Source organism: Anomalospiza imberbis, chromosome 14 (assembly GCF_031753505.1).
Source record: "Anomalospiza imberbis isolate Cuckoo-Finch-1a 21T00152 chromosome 14, ASM3175350v1, whole genome shotgun sequence".
NCBI classification, from domain to species: domain Eukaryota; kingdom Metazoa; phylum Chordata; class Aves; order Passeriformes; family Viduidae; genus Anomalospiza; species Anomalospiza imberbis.
Window position 1 is genome coordinate 15449177 of NC_089694.1, and position 11297 is coordinate 15460473.

The window sequence follows — 11297 nt, forward strand, 5'->3', positions numbered from 1 at the left end:
CCATGCCCCTCGCTCTGGGACCTCACCACAGCCCCAGACTGCTCCCACCCGTGTCCCTTTGATGCCTAGGTCAAAGAGGAAGGTCTTGGGACGAAAAGAGCCTGGTGACACCTTCAGCAGCCGACCCACCTCCCACTCACCTGTAAAGACTTCAAGCTCCCCAACTGGCGAGTCGCTGGCAGCAGCAGGCAGCAGTGGGAAGTCTTCCAGCAGGAATGAGGATTTTAAAGCCCTGCTCCAGAAGAAGAGCAGCAAAACAAGCCCCGGTACTCGGCCATCTGCTGCCGAACTGCTCAAGACCACGAACCCGCTGGCCCGGAGGGTCATCACAGAGTTTGCCCCTGAGCTGGATGGCGCAAACAGCCCCAAAAGCCAGCCCTGACCACACAGGGGCCCCTCCAGCTGGAGGGGTGGCGATGGCTGCAGAGGGAGCGCTGCTGCAGAGGGCTGTCCTGGCTGCTGGGGAGCCCCTGTGTCCTGCTGGGGGGTTCTTCTGCTTTTGTTCCTTACTTGGAGAGCTGCTGGCAGAGAGGCAGTGGCTGGAGCCCAAGCTGTCATGACTCTGGGCCCTTCCCACAAGGGAAGTGGCTGGAACTGGCCCTGGCTGAGCCAGCTCCTGGGATTGAAGGCACCTGCCCAGGAAGCAGAACAGGATCACAGCCCCTGGTGTTGCCCCATGCCCACAGCAAAGCAGCTTGAGACTTTTTGGTCCCTTCGGCATGTGGTACTTTAAACAGATTTTCTAATGCACAGTGGTGGTGATGTTTGATTCTCTTCCCTTTGACATTGTACCTTGAGTTTCCCATGCAGAGATCCCCTGGTTAAATTCAGCTGGACACACAGATGCACTTTGGGAAGACGCCAGGGGTTCGGCTGGATCTGCGGTTGCTTGTGAGGAGTCACAGGAGGTTCCCTGTCATTGCCCTGAGCATCCTCCCTGTCACACAGGGAACTGGCACCCGGCGTCTGCAGCCAGTGCCACCACCTCAAGCCAAACCCCCACCCCTTGAAAGCCCCCAAAATGCTGCATTTTGGAGCTCCTCAGCTCTCAGTCCAAAAACAAACCCTGGGGTCACCTCCACTGCCAGTCCCCCTGGCCTCACTGCACAGGGGGTCTGGCAGCCACCCCACCCCCTGCCAGCTCCCATGCTGGGGGTCCTGCACCCAGCTGCCAACTGGGGCATTGAGCGTGCTGTGCCATGGGAAGGAAGTTCATCCCCAGCTCTGCCTCCTGCATCTCCACTACAGACCCTGCGACAACTTCTCCTGCTGTCCTGGCCACCGGAGGTCCTGAGATGCTACCAAGATGGTGGCTGGAATCCAGATGGACATCACCTGAGCCACCTCTCTGGTGACTCCTGGGTCCCCCCAGGGGTGCCCACCACTCACCTGTGCCCACTGGCCACCAGGGAGCCGAGCAAGGCAGAGTGGGACACGTGCTGTCAGGGCATGTGCACGGGGCCGTGGAAGAGGGTTTGCACATCCCTGGATGGGATTTGTCCCCCTCACCCCCAGCTGCTTCTTCCTGGCCTGGCTCCAGCATGGGGGCCCAGCAGCCAGTAACAGAGGCTGTGCTGTGGGGCTCGGGGCAGGGCGGGGAGGAGACATGAGCTCCGAGCAGGAGCACGGCCGGCCGCACACCCAGAGAAACAGGAAGGGCCAGCCACGGCTGACAAGGAAACAGGGCGTTTAGGGAAATTTCTGCCTGATTTCTTGATGTATTTTGACACACTCCAGCCCTCCTGTGCTGGCAGAGAGCGGTACAGTGGGTCCAGGCAGCAGCAGGGCACCACAGCAGTGCTTCAGCTGCCCTTCTGAGGGGCCTGGGCTGCTCTGGAGGGTCTCTGCCCCACCAGGAGCTCTGCATCCCTGGGGAGCACAGCCCAGGCAAACACTTTCCCATCCTTGCCACCACCCTGGATCTGATCCCACTGAGGCTCCAGCTGGTTCCCCTCTCCTCCCTCCTGGTACTCGCCCATCTTTCTCTTTCCTCTCCCAGGGCTGCAGATTTAAGCCTGTAATTAAGAGCCAGGCTGAGAAACTCAGGAAAAAAAAAACCACAAAAAAAGCTCTAATGAATGTCCACATTTCACCCCCATCCCATGGCCCCAGCCAGTGGCAGGGTGCTGGCACGGGATGGGGCCAGGGCACAGCTTGGGAAGCTCTGGGGACAGGTACATTTTGCACATGACTGCTCAGGAAACCAGGGACAGAGTCGGCAAAGTGGGCTGGGGGCAAGCACAGGGCAGGGACCTCCCTGCAACATCCCCAGCACCACTGGCAGCTGGAGTGGTGGCCAGTGCTGCTGGGGTAAAATATCCAAGTGGGCCAGAGGTCAGCTGTGGGACAGAGATCGGCCGTGTGATGGAGATCGGCCGTGTGATGGAGATCCTAAATTCCCTGGCCAAAGGAACATGCTCTTCCTGGGGCTCTTCCTGGCTGAGTGCTCGTCTCTGGCCGCTCGCTCCCTGCTCCCTCTGGCTGCTGCTATTCCGCTGGGAAGGCAGTGGGTTCCCGGGAAGAGTCCGACTGGCAGGACAGCTCTGCCCCGGCGTGGGGGCCGCCAAGGTGCCAACTACGGAACGTTGTACTTTTTATCTCGCCAGCTTGGTAAAGTGCTCCCTGCTGCCCGCCTGTGCCTGTGCTTCTTTGGGCTGCCGAGGGACCGGGGTGGGGAGGTGGGCACCCCCTGACACCCCGGGTGACTCGAGGGGAAGCGGCCCCCGAAGCTGGGGCCTTTCACAGCGTCTGCCGCGCACTGCTGTGTCCCCAGTGGCTCCGGGGCGGGGGGCGCAGGGACACCGCGAGGTGCGGGGACAGCCCAGGCTGGCACTGCGGACAGGCCGGAGCGGGGGCCGGGCATGGTCCCGGGGGCAGCTGGCATGGATGAGAGGGACAGAACAGCCGGGGGGACTGCTGGGGTCAGCCCCGCGCTGGGGAGAGCTGGGGACAGCCCTGGGCCCTGGGTACAGGCCGGGCGGAGGACTCGAAGTGGGGAAGGGTGGACTGGGACTGGGCTTGGAATCGGGGGACCGGTGGGATGGATGAGGGCGACAGCCCTGAGTGAGTGCTGGGGACAGCCCTGAGCGAGTGCTGGGGACGGCCCTGAGTGCTGGGGACAGCCCTGAGCGAGTGCTGGGGACGGCCCTGAGTGCTGGGGACAGCCCTGAGTGCTGGGGACGGCCCTGAGTGCTGGGGACGGCCGTGCATGACGAACGCAGCCCTGTGTGCCGGGTGGCTCCAGCCCCGTCCGGGCGGGCACAACCCCGTGTCCATCGGCCCCGTGTCCCGCAGCCCCGTGTCCATCGGCCCCGTGTCCACCAGCCCCGTGTCCATCAGCCCCGTGTCCATCGGCCCCGTGTCCACGAGCCCCGTGTCCATCGGCCCCGTGTCCATCAGCCCCGTGTCCATCGGCCCCGTGTCCATCGGCCCCGTGTCCACCAGCCCCGTGTCCATCAGCCCCGTGTCCATCAGCCCCGTGTCCATCAGCCCCGTGTCCCGCAGCCCCGTGTCCATCAGCCCCGTGTCCATCGGCCCCGTGTCCATCAGCCCCGTGTCCATCAGCCCCGTGTCCATCCCCGTGTCCCCCGTGTCCCGCGGCCCAGCCCCGCGCGGCGGCTCCGTGCCGGCACAGCGCGGGCAGCCGGGGGCCTCGGGGCGGGGCAGGGGCGGCCCCGTCCGGCGTGGAGTGGGCAGCGCGGGGGCCTTGCGGCGGCAAGATGGCGCCCAAAGGGAAAGGCGGCGGCAAAGCCGGGAAGGGTGAGCGGGGCTGGGCGGCACCGAGACCGGGAGGGGGACCGGCCGGGAGGGGGCTCGGGGACGGCACCGAGACCGGCCGGGAGGGGGCTCGGGGACGGCACCGAGACCGGCCGGGAAGCGGCCCGGGGGTGGTGGGGGCCGAGCCGGTCTCAGAGCCCGGCAGGGTCGGCGGGGACCGGGCCGGTGTCAGGGTGCTCGGTTCACAGGCGGCGACAGCGGCGGCGGCAGCAGCAGCGAGGGCAAAGCACAGGGCCCGAAGGGAGGCGGCAGCGCCGTCAAGGTGAGCGCGGGGGGCGTCGGGGACCAGGCGGGGTGCGGGCTCTCCGCCCCAGCGCCTGCCGGCTGTCCCGCCGCCGGCCCCGCTCGCCACAGCCCCGCTGGCCGCCCCTCCAGGTTCGGCACATCCTGTGCGAGAAGCACGGCCGCGCCATGGAGGCCATGGAGAAGCTGAAGTCCGGACAGCGCTTTAGCGAGGTGGCGGCACAGTACAGCGAGGACAAGGCCAGGCAAGGGGTGAGTGAGGGCTGCACCCGGGACCGGGCAGTGGGGCCGGGCAGCGGCTGCGGGAGCCCGGATCCTGCTCGACACTGGCCCACGGCCTCATCACCCACCCTCCCTGCTCTGAGTCTCAGAGCTTAACCCTGACGGCCCCTTGCTGCAGGGGGACCTGGGCTGGATGACCAGAGGCTCCATGGTGGGACCATTCCAGGAGGCAGCATTTGCCCTGCCTGTGAGCAGCATGGACAAGCCCGTGTACACGGACCCTCCCGTCAAGACCAAGTTTGGATACCACATTATCATGGTGGAAGGCAGAAAATAAAATGTGAATGACCACGATGACCTTGTTGACTGCTTGAATCCTGAGTCCCAGACACCTTGGCCTTGGAGCAAGTTGGGCACAACCAGCAACGTGCCTGGAGGCAGCTGGCTGTCCCTGCCACTGTGCTAGCAGAGCAGGGCCCTGCTTGGAGAGGTAAAATGTCCCTGGGAGGGGTGAAACAAGAGCCTTTTACAGATGTTGAAGTCTCTGTTGCCTGGCAGGCCAGCCTCTTGCTTCTCTACGTTATCTGTGGAGATAATGGCCTGTCAGTGGAATGAGGTGCCCAGGTTTTTATCAGCAAACAGAAATAATGCAGAAGGGGACAGAGGGGGCCCCAGGGCTTGGTCTCCATCTCCATCCTCCCCAGGAGGATGCAGACAGCTCCCATGGTGCAGTTTGTGCTCCAGGGCTGCAGGACAATCCGTTCAGTGGCGGGTGCGTAACACTGGAGCTGGGTCAGGCCAGGCAGGGAAGGGAGCAGGGGGCAGGAGGGGAGGAAGAGCTCTCCTGAGCACAGACTCATATCTTCCTACAGCTCCACCTTGCCCACTCAAAGATGGGGGAAGAAACTGGATAACTCAGGTTTGAATAAGAAAAAAAGCCACTAAATGCTTGTGTGCCACTTCCTGCACTTCCCTGTGCTCTGGGGAGTGCAAGGGAAGCAGCCCAGCAAGATTCCAGCCATCTCAGGAATCCAGCCCAGAGCCATGATCCTCTTCCTGCCCACAGAGCCCCCAAACGAGCCACAGCTCCAGCAACAGACACCAGCTTTGGTTACAGGTGAGCACCATGCAAAGAGCTCAGAGATGTGGAGGAAACATCAAAGAAGAAAAGGTCCTTCTCTTCCCTCCCTCTTCAGGGTGTTGGTTTTGCTGAGTATGGAACACCCAGAGAAGCCAGTGAATGGTCTGCAGTGGAGGGCAGACAGGCTGCCCAGAGCAGACACTGCCCCATGGAATGGTGCTCTGTTAATAAACCACTTGTTTCCAGGCTACCGGAGCTCTGTTCTTTCTTTTGGCAAAAACACATTGACACAACTGCACCAGCAGAATTTGCCATGTTTACTGTGGTTCTGAATACGAAGAGCTCCTCTCCCAAACTGCACAGCTCAGCCAGGTGTGGTGCTGCAGAAGGCAATGCCATGGCGGGAGGAAACATCCGTATCTGCTGCTGCGCTCTTAGCAGGTGAGACTGGCAGGAGTCAGTCCCAGTGACGAGCACGCCAGACTGAGGCTGTGTTGGTGAGGGGCAGGGTCACTCAAAGCCAGAACCAGGAGCTTTTGAGCTGCTGGTTTGTGGGATTGAGGCACTCTCAGCCAGTTTGCTGTCAACACTGAGCTGTGTGGTGTGGTCACACACTGGAAAGGAAGGATGGATCCAGAGGGATCTGGACAGGCTGGAGAGGTGGGAGCACGTGAAGAGTACAAGGTTCTACACTTGGGTCAGGGCATTCTCGGGCACAGCTGCAGAAGAGTCGGAGAAGGGATTGAGAGCAGCCCTGGGAGAAGGGCTTGGGGGTGATGGTTAACGAAAAACTCATGAAAAACCATGACCAGCAGTGAGCATTCCCAGCCCAGAAACGCCCTATGTCCTGGGCTGCATCCAAAGGAACGTGGGCAGCAGGTGAGGGAGGGGATTCTCCCCCACTACTACCTAGAGTCCTGCACACAGTTCTGGGGCCTCCAGCATGAGGACATGGAACTGATGGAGCAAGTCCAGAAGATGCCACAAAGTTGGTAAGAGGACTGGAGCATCTCCCATGTGAAGAAGGGCTGAGAGTTGAGGCTTTTCAGCCTGTTCAGGCTGGGGAAGGTTGTGTGGACACCTCATAGCACATTTCAGTATCTGAAGAGGCCTACAAGGGAGCCAGAGAGGGACTCTATCTAGAACTGGAATGACAGGATACAGAGTAATGGATTCAGGCTGACAGGGCAGGGTTAGAAGGGATATTGGGAAGAAATTCTTCTAAGAGTGATAAAATATTTGCACAGGTTGCCCAGTGAAGCTGTGGCTGTCCCATCCATGGAAGTGTTTCAAGGCCAGGCTTGGACAAACCTGGTCTAGTGGAAGGAGTCCCTGCTTGTGGCAGGGGTTGGAACTGGAAGATCTGTAAGGCACCCAAATTGGCTTATTTTAAACCCAAAAGGAGGGAATAACTACAGCATCTCAGAGCTGGGCTGTACAGCAGCCATGGGACTGTACTGTCCCTATCTGCTCAGGGGAGAGGAGCAGCAAAACCTGAGGGTAGAAAGGTGAATCCAGGGCTGCCAGCATGGAGAGGGGCTTAGACATCAACAATTCCATTCTTTTATTGAATAATCAGGAACATGAACCATTTTCACCTTTGTGAGTTGACTTCACAGTGACATTCCCTCCCCAGTATCGAACACCTGGATGTTTGGGCTGTTTCCTCAAGCAGGAGGTGCTGAATTTGCCCAGTCCCATGAATATAAGGCAGGCACCAACCCGGAGCTGGCTCAGGGATCCCAGGGCCATGGTGCAGACACACGGTAACAAGGAAGAGCCAGACAGTCTTCACAGAGCCACATACATGTCACTTCTGGGCCAGCTGTCGGTACAAGTTCAAAGTCAGCAGCATAACTTCAGGATCTCCACTTTTTATGTCAAGAGCTTGCAGGAAGCAGTCCAAAGCCTCCTGGAGTTTTCCATCATTCTGAAGTTTCTTCCCACTCTGTACCAAAGTGTCATAATCTGCAGCAGGAGAGGAACTCTGCCCAATGCCCTTTTCAGAGCTGCTTTCCTGGGTGAAGTAGTCAATCTGCTCGCCTGACTGGAGCTCAGCATCACCTGTGGATTCCTCCTGAGATGACTCCATCTCCTCTGCCTCAGACTGCTCAGATTCCACACTGTCTGTGTGGGAAGATTCTTCACTTGTATCAAGTGTTTCTCCACTAGGTTCTTCTTCAGGCTCAGCAGATTCCCCAGTGCACTCCTCAGCTTCGTCTTCCACAAGCCCATCTTGCTCCTCATCACCATCATCATCATCATCTTCTTCTTCTTCATCAGTGGTTCCCATGATTTCCCCAATATCCTCCACCTCATCTACCAACCTGCTGATGAACGAGCGCCTGGAAGCATTAGACCTGCTTCCACTGTTATTTAGTTGGGGAGAAAAGATGGCTTTAGCTCTTGTTTTGTCATATTTAGGGGTGGAAGCGCTAATTCCTTCCAGAAGTCCATGCCGAGTGCTGTCCAAGGGAGAGGAGGGCACTTGTTCTGGCTGCTCTTCACTCTCACTGTCTGAAGAAATTCTGTTTAAGCGTTTCTTCCGACCAAAAGTAAAGAGACCACTGCTTTCCTCCAATGATTTACTCTCTTGCAGAGAGGCATTTGGCTCTTCCTCAGCTGTGGGACAGGGTTTGCCATGGCTACTGGTCTCACTTGGCCAAGTTTTGTTTGGAGATTCTTTGTCTGGAGATTCACACAAGCTTTCTGCCTGCAGTTGTAAGCTCTCCTTCTCAGGGTGTTCCACTGATCCTCCTCTATTTGAGGCATCCTGCCATTCCTCTTCAGACTCTTCCAAAACCAGATTGAAGTCAACTTGATCCTGGAAAGAAGGAGCAGATGTACCCTCCAAGTTGTCTTCTAACACGTGAGACTTGTAGAGCGCAGCATTGATTTCTGGTGTAGCATTTGATAAACTCAGCACTGCAGAAGCAGAAGCCGGCTCAGGAACATTGTTCTGCTCTGTCCCCAGGGCAGTGTGTGGGTCACATATCTGAACTGACAATTCTGCCTCACTTCTAGGATCATCAGCCATGCCAGACTCAGAGGAATTGTGACAATGCCAAGACAGGTCATTCCTTGTCTTGGCCGAGCTGTCTGAATGGACCTGCGAATGCTGTTTCTCTTGGAGGCTCTGACTCTCTTTCTCGAGTGCAGGAGATGATGGTGTAATGCTAGATTCAGGATTTTGCTCAGATTCTTGTTCTGCTTGTTCTTGTTCAGATTGTTCTGCTGTTTTGCTGGTATTGAGCACTCCTGTCTCCATGCTGGACACACCTTGTGCCAGTTGCTCTTCATCCAAGTCAACAACAGTCAGAGTTGTCATTCTGGAACTGACATCGAGCACCTGAGCCTCTTCATCGTCTGTAAGATAAATAACTTTGTCTTTTTCATGTGCATCAGCTACTGGTGGTGAAACAAAGTGATTTTTGTCGTTCAACCCTGGAGACAACTTCTTTGGCCTGGGAACTGATCCCGATGGTCTTTGCCACGTATCTTCACAAGCATTTCTGATCCCCTCCATCCTCTGATCTCTGAGCTGGGACTCCAGCTGGACCAGCTCATGGGCTTTCTGTACCCTCCGCTGGATGTACTGATGGGCTTCCTCGCTCTCCACCTGCTCCTCATGAGCCATCTCCCTTGTGTAGATCAGGTCGTGGTCAGAAATGCCAAACATTGCCAGGGAATGCAAGTAAGCAAGATGCTCATCCAGCTGCAGGTCAGACTTCCTTTGCATGGCATGCAGGGACTGCAGCTGGATCTGAGTTGCAGATGTCCGAGTATCTTCCAACGTGAAGAGCTCCCTTAGTTCCTGTTTGGAGAAATAACGGAATGGGTTCTTTTTGTCACCGGTGGTCTGTCTGATTAACGAGTCCTTGAATACCTGCCGCCTGTATATCTTCTCTTCCACGGTGCCGCAGGTGATCAGCCTGTAAATCACTACGTTCTCTTTTTGCCCAATTCTGTAAGCTCTGTCCACAGCCTGAGCATCGGTTGCTGGATTCCAGCTGGGATCAAAGATTACCACTCGGCTGGCTGCCGTCAAGGTTATGCCAACGCCCCCAACCTGCGTGGTGAGCAGGAAGACAGAATAGTCGGTGTTGCTCTGGAAGGCGTTGATGCGCCTCTCCCGCTCCGTCAGGTGGGTCACCGTGCCGTCAATGCGCAGGATCTGGAATTGTCGGCGAGACAGGACGAGCTCTATGATATCCAGCATCTTCCTCGACTGTGAGAACACCAGGGTTCGGTGTCCCTCTTCTCTCAGCCGTTCCAGCAGTCCCACAAGGAACTGCATCTTCCCAGACTCCTGGATCACAGTCTCATCAGAGAGATGATCTATTTTGTTCATGCCTGAAAACATACCTGCTTCCATCCTGTAATCCTGCTCAGAGCCCACCTCCTCTTCCAAGCCCAGCTGGATACAGGCTCTCGCAGACAGAAGCCTGGGGTGGTCACAGAGTTTCTTCAGGACTGTCAGCTCAGCCAAAGGCGATCGGTTTGTCATCAGTACTTCCTTCACATGATCCAGGCAGAGAAAGTTCCTGTAGATTTCTTCCTGCACTGGTGCCAGGTATACCCACACAACAAAGTCATTTTTCCTAGTGAGAGATGGCATGACAGGAGCCTTGTTCTCACTTGGATCCTCAGGAAGAGGAGCATCAGCTTTATCAGCATGATTGTTTTTTATGTCTTCCTTGGTCCTTCTGAGGAAATAGGGCTTTATAATTGACATGAGATTCTCTGATATCTTTAGCCCCAGTGCTTTCTCACCTGGAGTTGCATCCTTCTCCCTTGCCCTGGTAATGGGATTCTCATATTCCATTTTAAAAGTTTTGGCAGTTCCCAGGAGGGAGCCTTGACAGGCAAAGTCAAACAAGGACCACATTTCCCGCAGGTTGTTCTGCACAGGGGTGCCTGTAAGCAGGATGCGGTACCGGGCCGGGATTGCATACACACACTTGGTTGTCTTGTTTGATGGGCACTTGATCTTATGTGCTTCATCAAGAATGATGTAGTCCCAGACAAACTCCTGCTCATGGCGGCTGGCCAGCTGCTTCCAATTGTTAATGAGCATCTGGTAGCTTGTGATGATGATGCCATTCTTCCTCTGGACCCTCTCCAAGTTCCTGGTGCGCTCTGTCTTGCTGGTGCCATGGAACTCCTTGACGCGTAGGCCGGGGGTCCAGCGAGCGAACTCAGCCAGCCAGCTGCTGACCAGGGTGGTGGGCATGATGAGCAGGACATGCTGGACGAGCTCGGCATCGAACATACCCGAGAGGAAGGCGATCACCTGGATGGTCTTGCCCAGGCCCATGTCATCTGCCAGGATGCCACCGGGCTTGCTGTCCTGGTGCAGGCGGTACAGGAACGCAACACCTTCCCGCTGGTGTTGGAACAGCTTCCTGTGCATCTCCCCGTAGATCAGCAGGCCGCTGCCGCACACGTCCACGAAGCCCTCATCCTCCTCCTCCTCCTGCTGCTGCTGCTCGGCCGTCGCCAGTGCCTCCTGCACCCGCTGCATGCGGTTCCGCAGCTTCTCGCTGGGGCGGATGGCAGCCGCCAACTGGAACAGCCGCAGCGCCTCTTCCAAGTCCCCGTCGGCCGCCGCCGCCTTCGCGCTGGCCACGAGCCTGTGGGAGTCACCGTGTGCACCGGGTGGCCAGGCCCGGGCTACACCCAGGAGTGCCGACCCGACCCGACCCGACCCGCCACCGCCACCCCCGGCCCAGCCCGCCCGCGGCCGCCCGGCCCCGTCCCCGCTCACCCCCGGTAGCGCTCCTCTTCTGCCGCCGCCGCCTCTCCCGGCCCCGGAGCGGCCATGGCGCCAGCGCTGCCGCCCTGTGCTTCAAACGCGGCCCTTCCCGGCCTGCACCGCGCCACATGGAAATCACAGCGCCCGCAGCCAATCAACGCCGGGGGCGGGAGCAAAGGGGCGGGGTGGAGCGCTGCCCGCACCTCCTCCCTAGTCGGG

At 58.2% G+C, this 11297-nt stretch overlaps 3 protein-coding genes across 3 annotated transcripts in view; 2 read left to right on the plus strand and 1 right to left on the minus strand.

Annotated features, from left to right (window-relative positions):
• Nucleotides 1–2630, plus strand: part of NHSL2 (NHS like 2) — a 28791-nt gene extending 26161 nt beyond the window's left edge. The window contains exon 8 of the mRNA XM_068205064.1: nucleotides 70–2630. Coding sequence (XP_068061165.1) covers nucleotides 70–382 — 313 coding nt within the window. The 3' untranslated portion in view covers nucleotides 383–2630. The remainder of the gene's footprint in view (nucleotides 1–69) is intronic.
• Nucleotides 2631–3901: 1271 nt separating this feature from the next.
• Nucleotides 3902–4596, plus strand: PIN4 (peptidylprolyl cis/trans isomerase, NIMA-interacting 4). Its single transcript, XM_068205065.1, has 3 exons — nucleotides 3902–4039; nucleotides 4153–4272; nucleotides 4421–4596. Exons 2-3 carry the CDS (start codon nucleotides 4189–4191, stop codon nucleotides 4577–4579), a joined length of 243 nt encoding a protein of 80 aa, XP_068061166.1. The 5' UTR covers nucleotides 3902–4039; nucleotides 4153–4188; the 3' UTR covers nucleotides 4580–4596.
• Nucleotides 4597–6863: 2267 nt separating this feature from the next.
• Nucleotides 6864–10976, minus strand: ERCC6L (ERCC excision repair 6 like, spindle assembly checkpoint helicase). The gene has a single exon (XM_068205066.1). The coding sequence runs from the start codon at nucleotides 10845–10847 to the stop codon at nucleotides 7134–7136; it is 3714 nt and encodes a 1237-aa protein (XP_068061167.1). The 5' UTR covers nucleotides 10848–10976; the 3' UTR covers nucleotides 6864–7133.
• Between the last annotated feature and the right edge of the window lie 321 nt (nucleotides 10977–11297).